General features: G+C 48.2%; 1 protein-coding gene and 1 long non-coding RNA gene across 2 annotated transcripts in view; one reads left to right on the top strand and one right to left on the bottom strand.

Annotated features, from left to right (window-relative positions):
- LOC139049877 (uncharacterized) overlaps positions 1-25,553 on the top strand; it is a 56,688-nt gene that overhangs the window by 19,683 nt on the left and 11,452 nt on the right. Inside the window, exons 4-6 of the mRNA XM_070525735.1 lie at positions 10,869-10,920; positions 20,949-21,043; positions 24,706-24,791. Of these exons, the coding sequence (XP_070381836.1) occupies positions 10,869-10,920; positions 20,949-21,043; positions 24,706-24,791 (233 nt within the window). The remainder of the gene's footprint in view (positions 1-10,868; positions 10,921-20,948; positions 21,044-24,705; positions 24,792-25,553) is intronic.
- LOC139049879 (uncharacterized) overlaps positions 1-25,553 on the bottom strand; it is a 225,462-nt gene that overhangs the window by 188,592 nt on the left and 11,317 nt on the right. The window lies entirely within an intron of this gene.

Raw genomic sequence — 25,553 nt, 5'->3', positions numbered from 1 at the left:
TACTTTAGGAACGCGGTATTTGTATAGCCATATCCATGTTTTAAACGGAGCCTCTTGCTAAACCAGCCAACACAAGCCTCGCAGACACATGGACCGTCATTCCCATGACAGCACAGCGGCCATAAGAAAACTCGCGTAAGCGGTGGCGTCAGATTTCCCTCTAGTTGTTATAGTGATAAACTCGATGGGTACGAGCAAGAGTACAAAAAAAAATGAAAAGAATAAAAATCTTGTAGGAGGCTTAGGCTTGGCTTTTAAGAGGGAAACGCGTTACCATTCAAAGATCACTGATGGCTTCTCACGCTTTCCGGCAACTGGAGCTCATCATCATCATAATCCTCATCATCACCATTATCGTCGTCGTCAACATCATTAACTTCATCATGATCATCTACCTGGTTACGCCCATGCAGCGCAAAGGCCTCACCCATACTTCTCCAACTCGCCCGGTCATGTACTAATTGTGGCCATGTTGTCCCTGCAAGCTTCTCAATCTCATCCGCCCACCTAAGTTTCTACGGCCCCGCGCTACCCTTCCCTTCACTTGGTATCCAGTGCGTAGCCCTTAATGATCATCGGTTATATTTCCTCCTCATTACATGTCCTGCCCATTTCTTTTATGGAGCTCATGTAACCTTACTCTTTACCAGGGAACGCTGGTGGCGAAAGCTATGTACGAAGGCGAGCTTTCAGGTTTTGTTATTTCCTCCTTTGCCTCCTTGAGCCGCTGCTCCGGATGCGTGGAGACGAGTGCCATCTGGACGCTGTTGAAAGGAATCAAAAGGGCGCGCCCCTCCATGAATGGTTGAAACGCTGGAAAAGGTGTTTGTGCTCGAGTATCCGCCTAACAAAAATTCTTTTCTCGTAAATTCAAATGACACTAAGAAAAAGATTATTGGGTTTAACGTGCCAAAACCACTTTCTGGTTATGAGGCATGCCGTAGTGGAAAACTGCGGAAATTTTGAACACCTGGGGTTCTTTACCGTGCACCTAAATCTAAGGACACGGGTGTTTTCGCATTTCGCGGCCATCGAAATGCGGCCGCCGTGGCCTGGATTCGATCCCGCGACCTTGTGCTCAGCAGCCCAACACCATAGCCACTGAGCAACCACGGCGGGTACAAATGACAATCCGACACTATCATGTTTGTAGGTTGTAATCCGTGCTTTGCGATTTTTCTGACGCATTTTACTTCGAGAAATTATTTTAGGTCAGTGAAGCCCTTGCGCCACGCGGAGCGCCTGGGTAGTTATGCGTGCGTGGTTCGGGAAGTTTTCTCCCTGACGGACAACACCACCGACACCGGATTTTCTGCGATGCTAGGCCCTCAACGCTATCACGTTGAAAGCATACAGAATATAAAAGTAATATAAAAGTAATATGGAGGACGACGACGAAGTGTTTCTATCATAGAACGCTTGTACCTTTGTCTCGCTTTGTTTCTTTACAAACTTTGGGAGCTGCCGCTCCCGTGTTGTGGCAACGGACGAAGACACCCTCGAAGACCTTCCTGGAGCCAAGCCATCACGTGTGGTCGCATCCAGGAAACGTGGAAATGCGTCAAGTGACACGGACAGCGAGGCAACCGAGTTGTACTCGGACAGCGTCGACTCGTCGGACGACGATTTCACGCTTGTCATGAGCCGAACCACAAAAAGAAGACTACTGCGGAGGTCATCGTCGCCAAGTGTCTCTACCGTGAAGACAACATCACAGCGATGGCCGCACACTATGCTCTTCATGCCTGTGGACCCAGTGTCAAATCTGCGACTCCTAAACAGGCAAGTCCTTTCTGCGTTTCTTGAGGGAGTCGCGCCAAATGAGATAAATGACGTGAGAATAAACACACGGAAGAATGTCCTTGCAGTCGGTGTTCTACACCGCAGTGCACTGCAAAGCCTGCGGCACGTAACGGAGATCGACAAAGTACAGGTACGATCCTTGATACCTACTGGCTGCAATGGGACTATCGGCGTCATTTATTATGTCGATATTTCTATACCAACCGACGACTTACCAATATTAATAAAACCAACTACAGAAGGCACTCTTATCACGCACATCACAAGACTTGGCAACACCCGTTGCCTGAAGCTGTGGTTTGATGGAGACAGCCTTCCCTCACATGTCAAAGTTGGCCACGTCCGCCATCCAGTCCGCCCATACATACCGAAGCCCCTGCAATGCTGCAAATGCTGCAAGATGGGACACGTAAAAGGTGTCTGTAGGAATAACCTCGTGTGCCCACGGTGCGCCGAATCTCATTCAGCAGATGCCTGCCGCGCAACTGTGTTAAAGTGCCCTAACTGCCATGGTACTCATGAGGCCTCATCCAATGATTGCCCGCAGGTGAGGAACGAGCGAGCAGTACTCACACGTATGGTACGGGACCATTCGACATACAAAGAGGCTGCCGCTACTCTCAGGCGACGACGAAATCGTCCCCGAAGAGCAGCACGAAGAGTTACGTCTACTGAAAGATATACACCATCTTCCGGCAAAGCGGTTACCGTATCAACGCCGACTTCCACAAAAACAGATACTGTGAAAACGAAGACTGCGGCAGCACGCTCACCTCCTGAAGAGTGGCCTACACTTCCAAGAGCACAACCTGCCTCGGAGTCACACCAAAGTGCGCCGCCCACAATGACCTCACGAACCGCGGATGAGACGACGACTGAGGATCGCCAAGTCATAGTGATGCTCAAGTCACTTATGGACACCATGCGCATTCTACTGAGCAGCATGAAAACCCCGTCGGCACAGAGCGCACTGCAGGTGCTGGACACCTTGAGTCCGGTGCTTGCGGCTCTAGGGTAAAACCATGGCCCGAGCGATGCCGTCGTTTCAAGAGCAAGTCAAGCATGCATCTGTCTTGCAGTGGAACGCCAGAGGGCTTAGGTCACGCATGTCCGACTTTAGACAGTTTGTTTTTACGCACCAGTTCCCCATTATCGTGATTTGCGAGCCCCACCTGTCAGCTCCAATCAGACTGTACGGGTATGAGTGCTTTATGTCCTCTACCCACGGAGAGTGCAGCAAGGTTGTTGTGTTTATACGCCGTGACTTGACTTATGTACATCACCCAGTGCCTCCTGACGAAGCAAATCAATACGTTTGCTTAACAGTGAAGAAGAAAAAGTTCACGTTTACAATTCTTGGAGCCTATTTATCTCCAGCAAGCCGTCTAGATTGTGAGCGCCTACGGGGAATTTTGACATCTACTCCAGAGCCGTGGGTACTCACTGGTGACTTTAACGCCCACCATTACCTATGGGGAAGCTCCAAAGTTAACTCTAGGGGCAGAACGTTGGTGTCCTTTGCCTCTGAACGGGAATTTTGCTTGTCAAATGATGGTAGCCCTACTTATCTGCGTGGATCAGCGTATGGCAGCTGCTTGGACCTAACCTTCGTGTCACGGTCGCTTTCGAGAAGAGTTCACTGGTTTTCCAATTTAGAAACACGGGGTAGCGACCACATCCCAACCTATTTGAAGATCGAAGGTTTGACTAGTTCCAAGTCTTCCAGAACCGTCCAGTGCACCGATTGGCCTAAATACAAAATATTAATGGAAGACTGTTGTCGTGACCGCACCTCTAATAACCTACAGGGCGCGATAAAGGATGCCATACAAACAACCACGCATCTGCTTTCGAGGAGTTCTTCCCGCACCGATTTCGACATTGAACTATCAAAACTTCGAGCCATTCGCCGTCGTGCGGAGCGAAGATATAGACGCACGAAGTCAAATCATGATTTGAGATTGGCTAGACGAACACAAAAGAAAATACAGCGTCACATGAACAAGCTGGCTTCGCGACAATGGGCATCCTTTTGCGAGTCCCTGGATCCGCCAAAACCTTTGTCGCTTATATGGAGGACTGTTTGTGGCCTTCGCACAACCTCTGGTCAACGCCACCCGTTTAAATCTTTGGCACTTTATCTACAATGCAGAGATATTGACGTCGCTGAATCTTCCTGCAGAAAGATTGCTGGCGAGGCAACTTCCGGTGGAACGGGTACGGGAACCCTCGACCACCCACCGTTTTCACGCGACCCCCGCATGGAATTCCCTTTTTCTATGGAAGAACTAGAAGCTGCACTGGCATTGTGCAGGCGTTCTTCAGCGCCAGGACCTGACGGCATTACATACCGTGCGCTGTGTAACCTAGGAGACCAAGCTCGGAAGGCACTCTTGCTCCTGTACAACGACTCCTGGCAGACGGGTACGGTTCCGCAAGAGTGGAAGTCAACTCGCCTCATTCCACTTCTCAATGTTTGCAAGTCGCCTTTGGACATTTCCTGATACCGTCCGATCGCACTTGCCAGCTGTGTCGGAAAAACAATGGAACGAATGGTTTTAACACATCTGGAATGGTACTTAGAGTACTATGAAATCTATCCACAAGCTATGGCCGGATATAGACGGGGCCGTTCGTCAACAGACAGCGTTGTTGACTTGATAACCTTTGTGCAACACCAAAAGGCCTGTAAGCGTCTATCTGCTGCTCTGTTTCTAGAGGTTAAAGGAGCGTATGATAATGTCACCCATGAAGCCATCCTTAGCACGTTAGAAGCCGTCGGACTTGGTGGCAAGATGTATATGTGGGTGTGCAACTACTTACAGAGGAGATCATTCTACATGCACACAGAAAATGGCCCGGCGTCCGAGCATTACGGTAGCCGAGGAGTCCCTCAAGGAGGAGTGCTTAGCCCGACTCTTTTCAATCTCACCCTCAGTGGATTGGTTTACAACCTGCCAAGCACCGTACGACTTTCCATCTATGCGGACGACATCTGCATTTGGGCATCAGGTGTGACACGACTTCAGCTTCGTGCTCGGCTTCAGAAGGCAGCCACAAAGACATCTTGCTACCTTCGTCAACAAGGACTTGAACTTTCATGCGGAAAGTGCGCAATGGTGGCATTCACGAGGAAGCCAATGTCTGGTTACGGCGTATCTATTAACGGACAACTTATACCATACAGCAGAAGTCACAGGTTCTTGGGATTCGTAATTGACAGAGACCTGTCTTGGACTCCGCACGTCAATTACGTGAAAAAGCGGCTGACTGCTATCTGTCACCTGTTCAGGTTCCTTGCAGGAAAAAGTTGGGGAGCATCTATACACGCTATGTTACAGTTGTACATGGCGTTATTCGTTGGATTCCTGTGCTACAGCCTGCCTGCCATATCCAACACCTGCAAGACTAACCTGCGTACGATTCAGAGCATTCAAGCCGAAGCTCTTAAGATAAGTCTTGGCTTACCACGCAGTGCATCAACGGCTGAAACCATTGCCCTAGCGCAGGATTACCCGATCACGACGCACATTGCTGTTGAGACAATGCGTATGCATCTCAGGCATTATGCTAGGACCCCTTCCCACCACTTGGCGAGCCTCACTGCTGCAAGGCCCTGCTCGACATTTAGCGGTATTGTCAGTGCACATCGTGCGTCGTTTACCTCAGGGTACGCACCTGCGGCCACGCCAGCGTTTCCTCCGAGGTGTTTGAGCCGTCCACAAGTTGAGATAATGATTCCAGGACTACAGAAGAAGACAGATCTACCGGCCCCTGCTCTAAAACAGCTGAGCTTACTTCTTCTGCATGAAAAGTACAGCAACCACGTGCGCATCTATACCGACGGATCGACTACGTCGTGCAGTTCTGGTGGTGCCGTGGTTATACCAACGCGAGGAATGACACTGCGGTTCAAGACATCCCATGTCACGACCTCAACGGCGGCAGAACTAACGGCCCTGCGTCGAGCACTGGAATTCATTGATTCGGAAAGACCCAGAAAATGGGCTGTGTTCTGTGATTCAAAAACGGCATTACAGTGCACGCAGTCAGTTCTCCGACACGGATGTCATGACCAACTGACCTACGAAGTCGTGAAACTTCACCATGACGTCCAACAAAAAGGCCACGAAGTCGCTTTTCAGTGGGTACCTGGCCACTGTGGAATCAGTGGCAATGATTCCGCCGATAACGCCGCTCGCACAGCTCATCAAGAAGAGTACAGCGTTCCGATTCCGCTCTCAAGGACGGACGCTGCAAGGCAGCTTCGACACCTGGCACGTAGCCTCACAGTGACCGAGTGGAACTCGCAAAACTTACGACTGCCACCACTACATCGACTAAACCCCTCCCTGCAGCTCCGACCTGCACCCGGACTTCCTCGACGTGAAGCTACGCTTCTCTGTCGCCTTTGGTTAGGAGTGGCCTTCACAAAGGCATACTCTACATTATTTGGAGTGACTGACAGTGCAGCATGCGAGGTCTGTGGCACCGAAGAAAACATCGACCACCTGCTGTGCCACTGTCCAAGATATGCCGTAGAGAGACAAGAACTTGCCAAAGCTTTCCAAAAACTGCACAATCGGCCGCTTTCTGTGCAGGTGCTGCTGGAACACCGCCCCCATCGCCCGTCGGCCCATAAAGCGGTGAAGGCACTTTTGTGTTTCTTAAGAACGACGGGTTTGTGCGACCACCTGTCACTATTAAGGCAATTTTTGTAAAACCACACGTGTCAGCGAACTTCCCGCAATTTCCTACTTTCCTTCCCTCCTCTACCTGTGATCTTTGCTTTCCCCTTTCCCATTCCCCCGGTGTAGCGTAGCCAACCGGACGTTATTCTGGTTAGCCTCCCTGCCTGCTTTTTTCTTTCCTCCTTCCATAAAAGTAATATACAGAAAAAGCTTTTACAAGATTGCTCATTTGCGCATTGTGTCTTGGCATATACGGCTGTCACCGTCTGTAAAGGAGATTCTCTGGAAGGTAACATGTACAGGTATATTTGAAGATACGACTTACTAAAAGCCTAATGAAATGCATACGGAGAGGGAGAATCATATGCCCAGAGGTGGACGAGAGATGAGGCGAATGGGACACATACGATGACGACACCGTCGTTCACAGTGTCGAGTGCTCTTATTGTAGGGAGCTAGAGGGCAAGGTCGAACCCGAACGTCTGTACGAAGGGAAACCCTTCCTCACTCCAGCAGAAAGCACTGCTGGCAAGGCGGGGACGAGACTTTGCAGAGGAAGCGCGAGGGATGAGACCACACACTCCAGGGCCGGTTCTATTCTTCCCGGTCGCTTTTCTCCACTGTGACGCCCCAGCCACAGTAGTTACGTTATGTTTGTAGTAGTTGTAACCTAGTAGGCTGCATTGCAACAAAGTTCGGTTCCACGGCCTTTGTGGAGGTAGATATAACACAACCGACGCCAGTAGTTAGCCTTCTGATACCACCAATGATGAGGGCGGCCAGTCCCACCAATTGGGCGGAGCAATGTTTCGTTCTCGTGTTTGTATCACGACGAGTAACTTTTAGCATAGCCTCTTAGAATGCTATGCTAGTACTTAACAGTCGTTCTCCTAAAACCACCGCCTCCTTGAAAATCACACGTAGCTGCACAGTGAGTGGCAGGGAATGACGTCATAAACCTAACCGACTACTTTTGGTCGCACAGCGGGAAGGCAAAACAGGACTTTGAATGCTCACTGGTAAGCGGTGGCATAAGAGTCGCACTGCAATTCAACCTTGCAGTGATCGAATTTGAACTTTCACGTCGAGAGCTGTCGCGCTCTTAAGCAGCCAGACCAACCGCGCACGGCGTGATAGAGCGGCTCCCATGGCAGCCATCGTTAATGACGTAAACGAAGGCCCAGAGGCACGCTGGGAAGAACCAGGAAATACTTTGGCCAAGAGTTCCGTGCCACTATGGTGATTCCAGAAGTGCTGTTTTGCTTGCTCCACGGAGTGATCTCGCTTCCGCGAGTGCTCTTAACATGCCATTGGAACACTCGTGTGTTGCTCCAGATCTGCCGTCTAAACAGTCTTGCTCCAAAGTGAGCAGAAAATATTACGCCGAAAGTGCTCCATGTATGCCATTGGAATTCTCTAAACATCGCACTTTAATATACTGCTGTAATAAGATATGTAAACCTTACACGCAGATATGACTTTGGAGAACTCGTCAAGGAGTTTCTTTGTGTTTTTTTTTCTTCTTTTACAAAGGTTGCAATTCATCCACGTATACTTTAGTTCGAAGAAATGTTGGTCAGTAATTTCTCCTTCCTATGTCCTCTTCCCCACCTTCTTCGCATCGTCGCCAAATTTGAGCTCCGTTGAGGTGATAGACTTGTTATTGAACCGGGCGGAATTCTGCACCTCTCGTAAAACACTCATTACGCACAGGGGTCTTTGTATACTTAATTATAGCAAAGGTCGCAGTCAGCCCGCTCATCCCCCCTCCTCTTTGAATTTTGCCTAGATATCACCCATAACCTGACTTTACCTTTTAGCTGATATAATTGAGGACCCTAGTCTAGTTCACTGAGGACACCGGGAAAAGTTACCACAAACCGCGTATAATGCATGAAAAGACTGAAGAAAAAAAAGAAACGACGGTTCAATGCAATGCAATTCAATGCAATGCAAACCTCTTTGCAAACACTAAAGTTAAAATGTTGCCTTTGCCACCACATATAAGTTTAGACCAATGCACTTATTTCTAGGCAACATTTGCTTGCTTACTTTTGCTTAAGAAAAGATTTTGCAAAGGCTATATTTGATTCGCGCCCATTTACCTTCTCATACGGATTTACCGTAGTGGCTTTCTGACTTTTGCTAAGCTTGTTGTTTGCGTGCGCTGGTATTTATGAGAAGGCTGCATGCTAAATGTGGCACTACTCGTAAAGCACAGTCACAAGGCTCTTGAGCACCTCAATGCCCAAGTAATTGAACTCTGGCCGCAAGAAGCCTAAGAATAGCCTGTCATTTCTGCCGAATAAAAGCGTAATATAAGAGAGAATTAACCAGAACACATGAAGAACCAAAGCGTAATATGGTCATTAACGCTTACAATCACTTGCGAAGGGAATGTCTTACAAAGGCTGTATATATCGACGCGAATTAAACATTGTTTCGTAAATCTGATCTGGCTGGCATATGTATTGATGCCACGGCAGCGGACTAAATTATGCACCACTCTTAAAATTCTAAGACGCTTCGGAGCGCTTGAGTGAGGAATTTATTACTGAGGCCGCAATTACCATGTGCAAACTCAAGTTTGTACACACATTACCCACACTTTGTGATTTCAGTTTTGCCAAATATGGACTTGGCGTGGCGCAAAAATGTATATACTGTAATGTGGCCGTATAACATGTTGAAGCATTTCATTAAAGATTTTTGTTTGCAATGACACTATTTGATACATGTGCATTTAACTTCGTACGTAATTTCCTTATAGAGTTCCGACACGTTCCTTATATTCGTTCTTAATCATTTGCCTTTATTCGAGGTGAGTGGGCTAAATTAAGCAGCTCTTGGGAAATTTCATTACAACGCGTAGGATCGGTTTAATATTTGTGATTTACAACAAAATTTGAAATTTACTTTCACGCTCTGGCCTTTGCATACGTGAACCAAATAACATTGTTTTTACTTTATCTGAGTATATAATTGATAGAGCTTATTGTACCCTCTGAGTACTGAAAAGCACATTGAAGAATGGCCATAAATACGCTTTAGAGCACTTACGAAAGGAGTGCTTTCGCAAAAGCTGTATTTACTCCACCCGCATTGAATTGCGCACGCAAATATGATATAGTGTTCCTGCAACATTCCATGAATTGGACGTTTGGTTGCATTTGCAGTTATGCCATGGAGGCTGGGTGAAGTTTGCGCTGAATATATTAAAAAAAACACTCATACCTCTCCGAAGCACGTGAATACGTGATACCTTGAAAAGGCCGCCCATAGATCCCACATTTTAACCTTTGGCTACACATCCATAATGTTCCCATTATGTTCGGCGAATATAAACAAGGTAGTGCTTAGTTCACAGAGCAAAACGCAAAAACAAAAAGCAAACCTGGTATAACGCACAAAGTAGGAAGACACGAGGGTTCCGTAATTATTTGCGACGTTTTAAATTAAGCCAGGAGCATGACAGTTTCACCACGCATTACACCTAACATGCCCCAATTTTTTTCACAGAAAAATAACTTGACGCCTTGTAGAATTATTCAGGACTCCTAGAAACATTGCGGACAATGCAGCATGACACCGTGGAACAATTTTATAAAGAACTTCTTACGCAGTCTGTAATTACCCTACACAGATGAAACACATATCGTTCCTTACAGCACAACAGTCTTCCTAATTCCACGAAAGGAATACGTCGTGCCTCACATTGCTCGTTTACCGAGGAGAACAGGGTGACCAACTAGAGGACCTCTATAAGGCGTGAAGGACAGAAGAGTAATCAGTAATTATTATGCGCCCGTGCAATCATCCTGAAATCTTCGGAGTAATTTGCGATGGTACACTCGTATTATATGTAGTTGAAACATCTTTACCCAGGCGCTTTTTCTCGGCGTCTATAACGTGCTGCTGCTTAGTATAATGAAATGAAATCAAATCGAATACGTTATTTACCTGAAAGATGGTCGTGCATTCAACTTCCGGTCGAGATGACTGCATGCGGTTGGCCATGAATTAAAAAAAGAATAATAAAAAAGAAAAACGTTCCCATAACGAGCTTTTTGTACACGACATATTTCCGGGTGGTTGCAATTTGTCCCCAGTTCTGTCATATTTACACAGGAAGGCTAACGCCATGCATGAATCATCGTAAGGCTTGTCCGCCGGGAGCTGGCAACGATCCAATAGCGCTTTTTAGCCATACTGAACCATGCTGCTTTCTGCGATAACTCTTGAAGGAACGAAATGTTATGGGACCTCATTCATATACCTGTTTCAAGCGGAAGAGATGCATTGAAAGTGCTTAAAGGCTCTGATACCTTTATTTTCGGCAATAATGTAGTTGTCGTTATCGTTCGTCTTTTTCAGGCATTCAAGGATGAGGAGCCTTTCTACGATATCGACTTAGAAAACGTCGTGAGTAAGTCATCGTTCAGACCATGTTCCAGGGTACCTGCACCAAAATGGATCGAGACAAAAAGCTCGCAGATCTCACGCACTGCTAGAAGTGATGTTACGCGAAACATATCGTAGTAGCCGGCTGCCGAGGATCCTTTCACGTTCTGCATAGAGTTACCAGTACACGCAATGTCTGTGGGTGTGCGACGGGAGCTTGGGCGCATGTAACCTCAGAATAAAGATGACGACGGTGAAGATGATCGTACGGCCGCGATGGCATGACTTCTACCGCGGTTGTTCGACGCGAATTAAACGAGATGCCACTCGTTAGGTTCTGTATACGCCGTCAACGGGGGTTATCGGTAGAAACGCGGATTTTACCATGAGCTGCGACAAAGTGTTTAGCATTTCTTACGCGCCAATCTCCTGGTCATGTAGTCTACGTCATAATGACATCTGTACTCTGGCGAAGAAATGTTAAAACCACATAAATCAGGGCTGGTTGCGCGGGCGGTACAACGTCGCACGCTACCAACATGGCGTTATTAAAGCACTTCGAGCGAATTTCCGAGGAATGCGGGCCAATGCCGGAGACGGCGAAGTCTAACACACCGCCCCCAAGGCATGGAGCTGCCACCACAAAAGAGGGCAAGAAGGAGGCGCTTGACGCGATCGGGGAACCTTTAAATCAGCTAACTGCCTTCGGAACGAAGGAAACATGCGTGTGTGATCAGGGCCGAAAGTCGCCCCAAAGAGCCTGCAGCATTACCATACCGGAAGACTAGAATACACACATGAATACAGTTTTATTACACAAATAAATCCATGCTCTCCAGCAGCTGTGAGTAGCCAGTGCCTGAGCGATTGGCTCGCAGTCGTCTTCTATTTCTTTTAGAGCGCAGCTCTTTGGCGTCCGTTCCTGGGTTTCGCGTCGTCGTCGTCGTCGTCGTCGGCCTCGTAACCAGCTCCGCCCCCCTTTCATCCCCCCAGCGCTAGCAGCGACCGACTGATACCGCTGGATGCCGCTGACGCCGCTAGAGAGTGAAGATAACGTGACTGCATAGAACGCCGTCGCCGCCATGCAGAAAGAGGAGGAAAGGGTCCCCCCCCCCCCCTGGTTCTTAGCGCTGCGGAAGCGAGGGTATCATATTGTTTGTGTCGGCATCGGCGGCGTTGTCCCTGAAACCAACTCCGCAGCTGGGGTTGACTCACTATCGGCGTCAGCGGCATCAGTCAGTCGCTGCTATCTCTTCCCTCCTCCCTTTATCGTGTTGTCCGCTTGCTGCACGCGCTTCTGCCCCCATCGTTTGCCGCTGGGTGTACACGCCGCCCCCTTCCCACCTCTTCCTGCGAGTTTCCGGTTGTCAAAGCGCCGGCTCGAACTTTGAAGTTGGCGAACTGTGCGCCGCAAAGTTGCCCAACGGCTTGCTGGTAGTAGCTGCCTACTTCGCCCCTACCGCACTCACGAAAGACGTCGTGCACCTCCTGCAGCTCGCATTAACCGTCCATCGATCCACACCGATGTTAGTAGTGGGGGACTTTAATGTTGACATAAAGACAAACAGCAATTTCCTAACACTTATGCGGGAGAACATCCCGTTCCTCTCGCTCGTAACGCGTCCCACGGCTGTGACAACCTCGCGAGGCACTTGTATAGATCTCGTCTTTGAGAATCAAGCATTGGTGTACCAAGTCGAACATATATCAGTATATTTCTCCGACCACAAAGCTTCCTTCATGACTGTCAAGAACTGTTAGTGGAGTCTTTGTTAAAGGAATACGTGTGAAAAATAAAAAAAAATTCTGTGATAGCGCATACATGTGTTGCTCGATTTCTTTGCCTCAATCTATCGAAAAGGTGAAACAGCTTATTTGCTGCGCTCAAATTTCGCATTAGGAAGTAACGTAATCGTCGGTAATTTTTTTGAAGGGGGCGGTCCCCCGCCATTCAGAAGAAAATTCAGCTTTGTTCAGCATATTATTGCATCTTTAATGCGCAAACGTCACTTGAATGCTGTGAGATTTCGCGGTTTTTTCGATTTTGCGTGGCAGTCAGGCGAAGTGGGCGATGCCCGACAACTTCGTACCAACAGCAGAGGGGGAGAGAGAAAGAGAGAGAAAGAGAAACAATTTTATTGAGCCGAGCTCGACGTAATCTTAGGCGCCGTCGATGGAAGTGGTTCCCTCTTCACGGGACCCATATGCTTCCCTAGCCGCATGGTCCCTGGATATCAGGACGAGCTGGTCTTCCAGGGCCGGGCTGGTTAGCAAGGTCTCCCATCGCTCGGTAAGGGTGGATGAGGGATGGGGTAGGGTAGTAGGGCGGGTAAGAGGTGGGGGGATCGCCTTGTTGAAATCGCATACTCCAATGACGTGTTGGAGCGTGCCTAACTGAGTTTTGCAGAAATTACATTCCCTCTCGTACCTTTCCGGCTACATCTTGTTTTGAAGGTAAGGGTGCGGGATGGATGCTGCCTGTATCTGCCTGTAGATCGCTTGCATTTCTCTGGTAAGCGATTTGTGAGGATCGGGGTAACGGCGCCTCTTCATCTTGCACTGGTTCGTAATGTCCCTATAACTAATTATGGACTGTGGCTCACTTTCCTCTACCCGGCGTTCCATCTCTCGGGCGAGCTGGTGGGCAAGTTAGTTGCCTTCCAGCCCAGAGCGAGCCGGTGTCCATATCAACTCAACTTTCCTTTCAGGTACGTCGCGTTTACTCTTGAAAATATCTAGTGCCGCAAGAGGCACCCACCCCTTTCTGTCGCTGTTATACGCCATTTGCGAGCCAGCAACAATTCTTCCTACCTTGGGCTGCGCGAGTGCCATCGCTATCGCGGCCTCTTCTGCCACTTCCGGAAAAGATGTCTTGATGGAGTCGCAGGTTACGAGCATATCCCCCGTCGTAACAGTAGTGTGGCTTTCATTGAAAACTTGGGTAACAAAGCGTCTGCGAAGAGAGTGACCCCTCTTCCTCTTCTACTATTTGACCTAAAGCCTCCGTCAAGGCCGCTATACGAGCCGCTCTGCGGCCGTCGTTACGACCCGACCTCATGTTTCGAGGAAGTGGCTTACTGTCGATTTTATGCGCCCGTAACCTGGGTAACGGCCCCGTTTCCTTCCGCTCTGCCACTTGTCAGCCCAATTTGGCAAGAACACGACATCCCGCCGACGTTGACTGAGTCCAACTCTTTCATTGGATAGATGAGCTTCTATAACTCTTCAATGAAACTGTGCTTGGCCATGCCGAAAAGCTTGTCGGTCGAAGAATGCTTCGGTATGCCCAGCGCCATCTTGGTTGCCTTGCGTATAATGACGTTCAACTGGTCGCTGCCTGTGTTGAGTAACTTGAGGTACGGCGCTGCGTAAACGATGCGCGATGTCACGAAGGCCTGGACGAGCGTCAGTGCATAGTCCTCCTTCAATCCCGTTTGTCTGTTTGTGCCTCTTCTGATCATGTTCAAAATTTGTTCCGTTGAAACCTTAATTTTGTCGATCGACGCCCCCGCCTTGCCATTGTTCTGGAAGATGACACCGAGGATACGTGCTTGCGTTGTGGGGTCATGGTGGTCCCATCGATGGTGATGCGGACGTTCTCTTTATCTCCTTTCTTTCTTCTTGGCTTGATAACGAGTACCTCTGACTTCTGTGGCGAGCAACTGAGGCCGCACGGTTTAGCGAACTCGTGCGCGGTATTTTCCACTCTCTGAAGGGTCAAAAATTAAATTATGGGGTTTTACGTGCCAAAACCACTTTCTGATTATGAGGCACGCCGTAGTGGAGGACTCCTGAAATTTCGACCACATGGGGTTCTTTAACATGCACCTAAACCTATGTACACGGGTGTTTTCGCATTTCGCCCCCACCGAAATGCGGCCGCCATGGCCGGGATTCGATCCCGCCACCTCCTGCTCAGCAGCCTAATACCATAACCACTGAGCAACCACGGCGGGTGCTCTCTGAAGGGTCTCCTCGATCCAACTCTCAAACCCTACCCTCGACATCCACACAGTGATATCGTCTGCGCGGAGAGCGTGATCTATGATCTCCATGTTTTAAAGCAAAGCGGGGAGAAGGAGGAGTGCCAGGTTGAAGAGAAACGGTGAAAGAACCGATCCTTGCGGGATGCCTCTCTCCCAGGGATGTTGGGTTTGACTTCTCTCCCATTTTTATCGTTGACGTTCTATTGCTTAAGAAATCCTGCATATACTCAAATGTTCGCTTTCCGCACCCCATTTGGTGCAGGTTACGGAGAATACTTTCGTGTGTGACGTTATGGAAGGCCCCCTTGAGATCGAGCGCCAGGATAGCTCTTCGCGCAGGAGTCTTCGCTTGCTTGATGACCAGCTCGTGAAGTTGCCCCAAGACGTCTTGCGTTCTCAGGTGCCTCCGGAATCCGTACATAGTCCGTGGCATCTCATCAGTGACGTCCAAATGTCGCTGTAGCATCTTGAAAACGATACGCTCAACCACTTTCCCCACAATCGACGAACGGGAGATGGGGCGCTGATTATCGACGCGGAGTGGTTTCCCCGGCTTGGGAATGAAATGCACCTCCGCTTCTTTAAACCTTCTCGCAGGACGCGTTGGCGAGGTTTAGCAGTTCAGCTCTGCTTTTGTCGCTCATATTTTTTGCATCTTGCATGCAACGCCGTCAATTCCCGGTGAACTGCCTTGATTACTTTCATCGATGGCCGCAACCAGCTCCAGTTCAGTGAAGGCTTCGTCTATCCCGACATTGCTATTCCCTTCATACTCGTGAGTGGGGTTACCGCTCTTCTCGGTCTTTTAGGTATTTACTTTTGAGTTCACGAATGAGGTCACGAAGGTCTCGAACGCGTGCGCTCTTGCTTTTTAACAAATCTATGAGGTACCGCAACAGCTTTCAAGTCTTCTTCATAGACAGTGTGCCTTGCAGTTCGTCACACATCTTCATCCAATTTTCCCTGCATAGTTCGTCCGCATACTTGGTCACCTGGCTATTGAGCGCGTGTGTACGTCTGCGAAAGTTCATGCTATGTCTTTGCCTCTTCCACCTGTGCCTTGCCGCCGTGCGCCTTGTGTGCCTTGCTGCTGTCTACAAAGGCAATTTGCGTGGTCGTAGTAATCTTCTGCGTAAATTTCTTTAGAAATTCGCGTTGCTTTTTGGCCCACGCCTCATACGTATTGGTGTCTTGGTGCTCGTCCTCGCCTTTACTGTCTGTGGTTCTACGTGACCGGTCCTAGTCTGTAATGTTGGCTTGACCCAGTTTCGCCTAGATGTGAGTGCCCCCGAGGGTTACTAAAATTATATCGTGACCCGAGCTAAGATTTCCCCCCATGTTACGCCAATTAAGTCGATATTCCCCCGAACTAGCGTAGATCAGGAGTAGTGTCTCTGACCGTGCTAGTACCTGTCCTGATCGGTACGCCCGGTTCATTAACAACCTCTATGTCGTGATCCTTTATAGCTTTTACCAATCGGTTTCCTCTTTTGGACGAGTATTTGTAAACCCACATCGTGTGGGCGGCGTTGAAATCTCCGAGCAGTAAAATCGGTCGTGTTCTCTCTTCTTAAAATGCAGTCCAATATGGTGCCTTCAAAGTCAATGACCCTGCTGGACGGTCGGCAATAAGCATTTAGGAAGAAAATGTTTCATCACCTCCCACTGTTCTGCTGTGAATTTCGATTAGCGTATGTTCGCAGCCTCAATGAGCGGTCACGTGCTGTGGGGCCACCATGTTGCTGCGGACGAAGACCGCAGTACCCTTTTCGCTAGGGTCCGTATACATAATGTATCCCGCGATTATGATGATGAAGCAACATTCACTGGGCCCGAAATAAATCGGTGGTGCACGCAGGCACCAGACGGGGTGGTTCCCTAGTTACGGGACCCATATGTTTCCAGCAGCTCCTGGCCCCTGTCCGTCAGTGCGAGCTGAATCGGAAGGGCGGGGCTGGATCCCGCGAGCTTGGCCCGGCCATTGGTCTCTTGTCTCTGGTAAGCGATATCCGGTTATGATATCCGGTTTATTACCCAATTAATCAACGTATAGTTATAACTCCCCTATCTGTTTCTACTACTGCTACAGTTCCATCGCAATAACGTCGCAGTCTCTTTCTGCTTTCCTTTAGTCTTTGTCATTTTCTACTTCTTGAGCGGTAGATTTGCGCCCGAAACCAACTTCTCGCAGCCTGACCCGTAGATTAAGTTGTGATGGCTTCACCTTGGAAACGGTGAGAGGCTATTTTTTCGCATGCTGCGGACGGTGACCTGGTATCGCTCGTGTTTCTCGCTCACCTTGTCTGGGAGCGGCTGCGACGCCCACCCGGCGGCTGCCACGCTGTCTGCTGTCACGCTGGTCTCCTCCGCTGCTGCTGCACCTGTTCTCGTTGCTGATGTTCCCAACGCCGTTTACGAACGACGTATGGCGTCTTTAATCTCGTTGTACACTTCTTGTCCCCGGTGAGGTGGTTGCCCCCACAGAGGCTGCACTTGGGGTTACTGCAAACGTGGCTTTCTTCGGGATTCTTCATGCCGCAACCACGACATATCTTGTCTTCGGGGTTAGGACAAACGTCCATCCGCTGACCGAGGCGACCACACCGGTAGTACATATCGATCTGCTTGCGATACAGCAAACACTCGACCAGCAGGTTGCCGTATGTGATGTAGTCGCGACCTTGACGCCGTCGCATGCGATGAGCGCTGTTGTCGCCTTGCCGATGCGGTTGGCTTGCATAGCAGTGGGATCATACCCTTGAACGATGTAGTCGTTGATTTCTTGAATAGTGTCCGTCATCGGGGCACCCCTGATGACGCCCTTAATGATGCCGTGGGGGGCGGTCTCGAAGGCGCGGACATCGTGTGCCATGCCGTTGATAGCGAGGCTTCTTACTCCCGAGTTGCGGTCTGCGTTCTCTCGTTAAGGCGTACTGATAACGACTATGTTTTGCTGTTTGCTCGGGCAGACAACATCTTGCATCACCTCTTTGCCACTCACGTTCGCAGCTGCGACGATAGCTCAGGTGATCTCGAATCTAGATATTTCCCCAAGGTTCAGACCTCCGCTCGGACGCATGACAATTTTGATATCTTGCCTCTCCAACACAGGCATCCCCGCTGCCTTGAGTAGCTTGGTGTTGAAATTTTTCCGCTGCGGGTGACGATGCCCGGCAGTCGCCGGCCCCCCGTTGACCGGCGTTGGACTTGCTTGCTCTCTCTCTCCTGGGTCTTCCTCTCCCCGGCGACGCGCCAGCCAATCTTCTTGGAAACTTCCTCCTGTATTATTTCTTCACCCTCCAGTTCCACAAGCATAGCGGACGCCATTTTCTTGAAGCACTTGGCGTCTAGGTCCCCCGCATGGTTGATGGCCACGCCGGAGCACGCCTAAGCACGGCCGCTAGGCCCTGCTTTCTTTAGGCTTAGCTCGCAGCGACACAGTGCTCGTTGAAAAAATCCTCCTAAATCGGAGAAAAATGGTTTCCCAGCTCAAATTTTTGTATCGACATGGTCCTTGTAACTTCACGGATGCCGTTGTGTGAGAACTTGAATCAGCTGGGGTGAATTACCGGGCCTTTTGGCGAAAAATAAAGGAGCACATGCGAGACACATCAGCTCATACCATGGCTCATAGCCGCATCCCTAACAACAGAGAGCCAATGACGAAAAAGCGACGAATCAGTGATAATTATTTTCGCTTTATTCAGTCTAATTACATACAATGACTGCACATCATATCACTTGGGAATTTATGACGGTTTCACGAAGTCTTATGGTAGACAGACGAAATTGGTGTGGCCCAAAAGATTTTTTTTTTGCCAATCGCTCAGGGCTGATTGCCGAAATGGAATAGAAAAGTCGGGAAAAGCTTTACGTTAAAGCACCCCAGACCGGTGTCGCTAAGCTGTGAGTGGACTACCCGCTGTGGTTGCTCAGTGGCTGTGGTGTTGGGCTACTGAGTACGAGGTCGCGGGATCGAATCCCGCTGACGGCGGCCGCATTTCGATGGGGGTGAAATGCGAAAAACACCCGTGCACTTCGATTTTAGGTGCACGTTAAAGAGCCCCAGGTGGTCGAAATTTACAGAGTCCTCCACTACAGCGGCCTTCATAATCAGAAAGTGGTTTTGGCACGTTAAACCTCATACTTTATATTTGTTAAATTTTGTGAGTTGACTCCAGGTGGCTCGACTCTCTCGCAAAGGTGAAGGGCAGGTCCACTGAATTTTTGCAGTCAGAGTTTTTTTTCTAATCCTTAGGATGTCACCAATTTCAGGTGTCGGATTGGTGGCTGGTATTAGTGATGAATGATCACCGATGGTCCAGTCGCACACTCAGTTTCGAGCTCTCACGCCAGCTGGACCACGTCGCCAGCTTCCACCGTTGCAGCCCAAAATGAGCCCCGTCTCTAAGGGGCCTTAGCCCCACACACTCTTAGCCGACCTCAATCGTGGAGCGAGGAAAACGCGACATGAGATAAAACGGATAACTGGCTGAAAAAGTCACGCGAAACGATTGTACCTTAGACTGCTTTACACCAAAGGTGACCTTTATTTCATAATAACTGATGAGTAGTTTCAGAGCGAAAATCTGGGACTCCGACACAGGTTGCGTTGCTGGCTGTTCCTTGATTTACATTCCATACCGAGAACGCCGGCGCACGGCGTCGTTGAGCGATAACGATTGCGGAGTCCCCTTATCAGTGGCCTCAACCTCTGAATTTCGGATGACCTCATATAGGCCTCCGAATTTTCCATAAAAATGCAGCAAAAATTTGGCAAGGTATCAGTTCTTGCCGAATGCTGACTGGTTAACCCGTTTCAAAATTAAACTGTTCATCAGATAGCGATGATTGCAAACAACATCCCGCACCTTAGTTGAAATATTCAGGTATTGCAACAAAAAAATTCACCTGGCATCGTTCAGAACCCTAAATATATAGCGTTCATCGAAACAACGACCAAGCATGTAGACCAATGCCTGTGGGATTTGAACAAAAGTTCACAGCCAAATTCCAACTCAACCTTCCGCATCGTCGGTATATGTAATGGTTGACCTTCATAAAAAGATCCTGTTCGTGCTCAGCATTTTTCATCCTTTTTTGACAAAATGAAGCGCAAAAAAAGAAAGCTGGAACTCTCTACCCCAAGGCGAAAAATTTAAGACAGACTGGTTTAGCGGTACGCTGAATGCGTGTCAGGACACTCGCATGGTCTGGTGCGCCACCCATGGTATGGCCAATTAGACCGAAGCAAAAACCGTCGCGCTTTGCCAGCACCCAAACAAACGATTAGATGGATTAAGGTTGCGGTTATCACGACCACTCCGTCACTCTATGCATAGACTTGTCACACCGCGTAACCGAAGTGATCGTGATGAAGTGATTATTCTATCCTTTTTTTCCCCGCTTAATAGTGTCCCGATATTCAGATAGCTGGACAACTTGTTCTTCTGTATTTGTGCCGAAATTGCCTCTCCGCCCCTCTCTTGTTCTTATATATTTGCAATTACTTTTGATACCACTCGTGCGAATCTGATATCTGCTCTTGTTAGCCTGATTACCTTTCTTTCTTTTTAAATGTTTCTTTGGGAATTGCTCTATCCGAACATTGGAACATCCGGCTGACCAGGTATTTAAACCGTATATCATAAGTATCTGTTGCTTCAAAGTCGGACAACAGGATAACAAGATTTTGAGACTGGATTCACTTCCCTCCCGTTAAACCGGATGGCCGGTTTGATGGTTAGTCGCAAGCACCAGTCGATACCGTGATGGCACTCTGGCGACAGTGCCAAAGCCACAGCGCGAATCCGCCAAGAGCACACTTAACACTGATTCGTATGTCGATGTTATTATTGACAAGAGAATCAGAATGCTCCCGGCAAGCTTGTTGTATGCTAGGCCACAGCCTGTAATCAAATGGGGTTTTTGCGAAGATATATATATTTATTTGCTAACACGTTACTCGATTACAGGCTGATGCTTACCATAAAACATGCTTGCCGCGAGCATTCTGATCCCCTTGAGATGGCTCTCCATCGCCAATCCTAACTTTCTAATTTCCCAGACTACACATGGGATTTCCACATCAAAGTCGTGGGTCAAGTGCTTCTTGGGATGAGCATCACTAGCGAGACTGCTTCGCGGCCGGATGATGCCTGGGTAAGTTTTTGCGTAAGTTGTCATTGTGTCATAAACCAATACCTTGCCCAATATTGGCAAATGGTACAAGCGACCGAAAGAAATACCGGTGTAAAAAAAGGCGGCTGAGATGAAATCACGAAAGACATCCTGAATAAGAGTCAGGCTGTCATGCCACGCAAGAATGACATTACGATTAAACATTTCAGCACACCGTCTACACAGAAACATTCCGATGCAGATAATTTTTTTATTTATTTATTTCCAACACTGTTTCAGACGCCGCTTAGTCTTGGATGACAGGGCTACAAGGTAGGCAATCTCTGCCTGACAATGGCTCTGTGACGCATACACTACTCACATGAATAGGGCGCACATATATACATGTATAATAATATTATAATAAATGGCACAGTGACTAATGCAAACACAAAGGAAAAACAACATGACAGGTAGGCTACGCTGAGACGAAAATATAACGTCTGTTCTGTATGTACACAGTTCTGGTTTGTCTTTTTGTAGGACTAACAAACGATTTGCTTTGCTTCGCAGTTTTTAGGAAAGTGTAGTGCTCGTCATAACAGTGTGGCGTTAGATGCTTATACTGTTTCGTTTACCCTCTCGGGTGAAATCTTCTATAGCGCAAAGGCTATGGGGATGTCCTACTGAAGTCTATGTAGCGGGTTAAACTCCGGCGCTGGTTGCCACGTTACGACGAGGGTGGAAAACAAGAAAGCCCGTACATAATGCATTGGGTGCACATTGACGAACCCCGCGTGGTCAAAATTGAGCTGGAGTCCTCGCGAAGGCTTGCCTCTAAATCATCCAACTCGCCCAGCTTTCTACGTCGCATTCACATTCTGGTTTTTACGCACAAAGTACCAAGAACATTTACTTTTATCGCGATAGCAATTATGTGGACACTCCAGGGGCGTTTTCGTCATCGCCGTCGGCGTCGCTGTGATGTTCCGTGTAAAGTCCAAGGGCGATGAGACCGTCGCCGCCCGTCGTATGTTGTACGTGTACGTAAGTGAAAGCACGAGAGGGAAACTAACGATCAAGGCTCACCTAACGATCAAACTAACGATCAAGGCAGAAGGAAAGGGGGAGGCACGGCTTCGACTCCTCCATCAAGTGCCCATCAAGTGCCCACGGCTGAGGCATGATTGCCCGCGTTGTGTTCTGGCCGCTGTTGGCCTGAAGCGGCCGGCCACACGAAGGGGACTTCGCTCGCTGCTGCTGCCGCGTTTGCTCACATCAGCGTTTCGACAGCGAATGTCCGCGCTCATCGAGTGTGACGTGCTCATGTTTACGTGTGCGCACTGACACCATGCTTGTTAATTCATTTGGCAAGCGAATGTTTCTAAGTTTAAACTGCCGCTAAAACTATTATCTTTAATTCGTATAGCTATCTGCCAATTTCCTATAGCAGGCGATGCTTTGCCTGTCTGGCGAAACTGCGACATTTTTAATTTTTAAGGGAACATGTCTAAGATTTTATTCCGTGTTCCCGGAAGGGCATATTGTTGCTAGGGTTTATAGAAATTGGCTACCCTCGTCCAGTGTAACCTAGTCAACCGCGCACGTCCTTGGCTAACCTCCCTACCTTTCCTCTTCGTCTCTCTTTCTCTCTCTCGCTCTCATTATTAGGATACAGTCGAAATTACCGTCCAAAGGTCAGCTTGGAATTACGCATAACGACCGATTCGCGTGTGCCGACGCGTGTGAGATGTGAACCCTGCTAGCAGTGATTGTTTTACCAAGGGGAGGGAGAATAAAAAAATGAAGAAACGAGTTACAGATGAGGTCTGTAGCACCGGCGTACCAGCTTTAATAACTTACTTGGGCAGCATGATTCACGGTTCGCGAGTTCAGCACACAGTTGTGGTAAACTGAAATATTTTTTTTTCAAATTTTCTCGTACGATGTGATTCACACTCGTCGATATGTAGTGGTGCGGTCGGCTGCGGGCCGCGCCATCGTCACCCAGCGGTAGGAGCTGTGTTCGAGACGTGCGGGGTAGGAGTTCTGCTGGGTACGAGACATGCTGGGTACGAGACATACCGGATACGAGACCTGTTGGGTACGATACCTGTTGGGTACGACTGCCAGAAGCGCGCGCGCAGCTTGAGTACTCGCGTTCCAATCGAGGTAAAAAAGAAAAAAAAAGAAACGAACAGAACAAAACTAAAAAAAAATAATTTCTGGAGCTTTACGTGCAAAAACCCATAACGTGATGTTGAGGCACGCCGTCGTGGGAGACTAGAGATTTCTTTTTTCAAGGGGGGGGGGGGGGGGGAGGGCATTCGAGGTTCTTTTTAAGTCCACTGAAATCTAGGTTCACGACCGCCTGTTTTCGTATTTTACTCCCCTCAAAATGCGGCCATCATGGCCCGCATCAAACCCACGTCCTCGAGTTAAGCAGCTTAACGCCATATCCAGGGAGCCACAAAGACGGGTGTCTGTACCGCGGTGTCGTCGTGTACATTTTCTGTCGGACGATGGCGACCACATCTGAGCTTCTACATTGCGCGCCCCTTTAAGCTTTTCTTTTTTAATGCGAGTGTGAATGCCTCAGGGCCCACAAGGGTATGGGATAGGGGTGAATAAGGATGAATAAATGAATGAAAAAAGATTTGCCGACCTAATGAAGTTCAAGAGGGATCGATAATGCGGTCCCTGCGTCCAAGCAGTGTAACCTTGAAGCTTTGCTTTTGAAGAAACACAACAGTATAACCACTGCAAGTTCAAGTGGAACCGTTGCAAGTGAAACAGATCAAACCGTTGCAAGTGAAACAGATCAAACCATTGCAAGTGAAACAGATCAAACGCGAATCGAACCGTACAGTATCTAAGCAGGGTACCGAACACTCCAAGAGACGCCGGTGCGTGCAGAACCGAAAAGCGAGAATAAACGTCGCTGCACTATGCTAGAAAAAAAAAAGTTCTTCAGGAGTTTTACTAGCCAAAACGACGATACGATTACGAAGCACGTCGAAGCGAGTGCGGGGGGGGGGGGGGCGTCTCCGGCTACACTTGAGCACCTGGGGTTCCTTAACGTGCACCTGATGCATTGTGCGTGGGCGTCTGCATGCTAGTTGAGTCCCGAAGGGCCTCAACGACACAGGACGAGAGTTTCTACCCGAGCTATTATAGATGGTGCGTCGTCTTCTAATTTTTGGCGGCTGCATGCAAAACAACAGGCACAGCGAGCAGACGAGAGAGGTACAGAGCTGTGTACCCTTAGTAGATAGCACATCATATATATATATATATATATATATATATATATATATATATATATATATATATATATATATATATATATATACATATGCTGCCCAGCGGAAGACGCATCTTGGGAGGTGCCATGGTTTATAGAGCCGTCTAAGCGAAGCGCTCTCTGTTTAAAAAAAAAAGATCGCCTATAGCCTTCTATGCCGTCGTGAATCTTGGAACGTTTGGACGGATGCTGTGTTACTATAGATTTTTTAAAGTTAACTAGTAATTTATGCGTCATTGGTCCATACTACAAGCAGAATTTGCACAAGAAACAGCGACCTCAATAAAAAGAGGAAGACCAGTTTCGACATTTAACGTAACTCTTAGAAGCTTATACAATGACAGTACGAAAGACGCAAACGAACAGTTTTTTTTAAAGATGTCTAACCGGTTTGTTACAGGGAAGAAGGTGTTGTCTATGGGATTTGGAGTTGCCAGTGGGAGCCATAGGTGTTTACACATGCGAGCTTGTGGACAACACTAAGAAGTGAGTAATAGCTTAGCTGTACTAGTCCGATTATCGTCATGTAACAGTAAGAAAACATGCTGAAAAAAAATCGAACTCACCCTTTCGCAACTCTCAAAAACAGCGAGTTTACTTACTTTGTAATTTATTAATTTATTTTAGGTATTATTATTTATTTTTTTTGTTTTGCAAGGCTAACGTTTCAGTTGGTTGTCTCCATCGCCACATTTCAGGAGCCGTCACGTTTTCCTGGTCAAAAGAAAAAATAAGCTTAAAACTCGCTAAAGAACTACGGAGTGTACTAACACCTGATACCTATTTTATTTATTGTGCTGTTTGGCTACGCGTGTATTTATTTCGTACTGTTCTTTTTTTTCCGTGCCAGAACTTGTTTTCAAATGTATCATACTACTCAAAACTTGCGGTACTGATGAATGCACACTTCCCACAATCACCCCCCCCCCCCCCCCACTTGCCGCACAAGGACCATTTCAAGCATAATAAATGATAATGACAAATAGGGATTAGCGCGACTTAAGCGTGAGTGGCCGTGTAAAAGAAACTTCGGGGTTTAAGGGAAAATCGGCCACCGAATTTGCGAACGAGCGCAGTGGTTAGATTGCAATACACGCAGCGCACTTCGGGGAAGTTTTCTCTTGCCAAAAATGCATAATGTATATGGATAGGCGAAGGTTAAGCAACACTGGAGCACTGCTATGGAACAGCTTACCAACAGAAGTAAAACAAGCAAAATGTTTTTCACTATCAGTGAAAACCCATTAT

The sequence above is a fragment of the Dermacentor albipictus genome, chromosome 9 (genome assembly GCF_038994185.2).
Source record: "Dermacentor albipictus isolate Rhodes 1998 colony chromosome 9, USDA_Dalb.pri_finalv2, whole genome shotgun sequence".
NCBI lineage: Eukaryota > Metazoa > Arthropoda > Arachnida > Ixodida > Ixodidae > Dermacentor > Dermacentor albipictus.
Note: the sequence above shows the minus strand (reverse complement) of the source record. Positions and strands in the feature narration are given on the sequence as shown.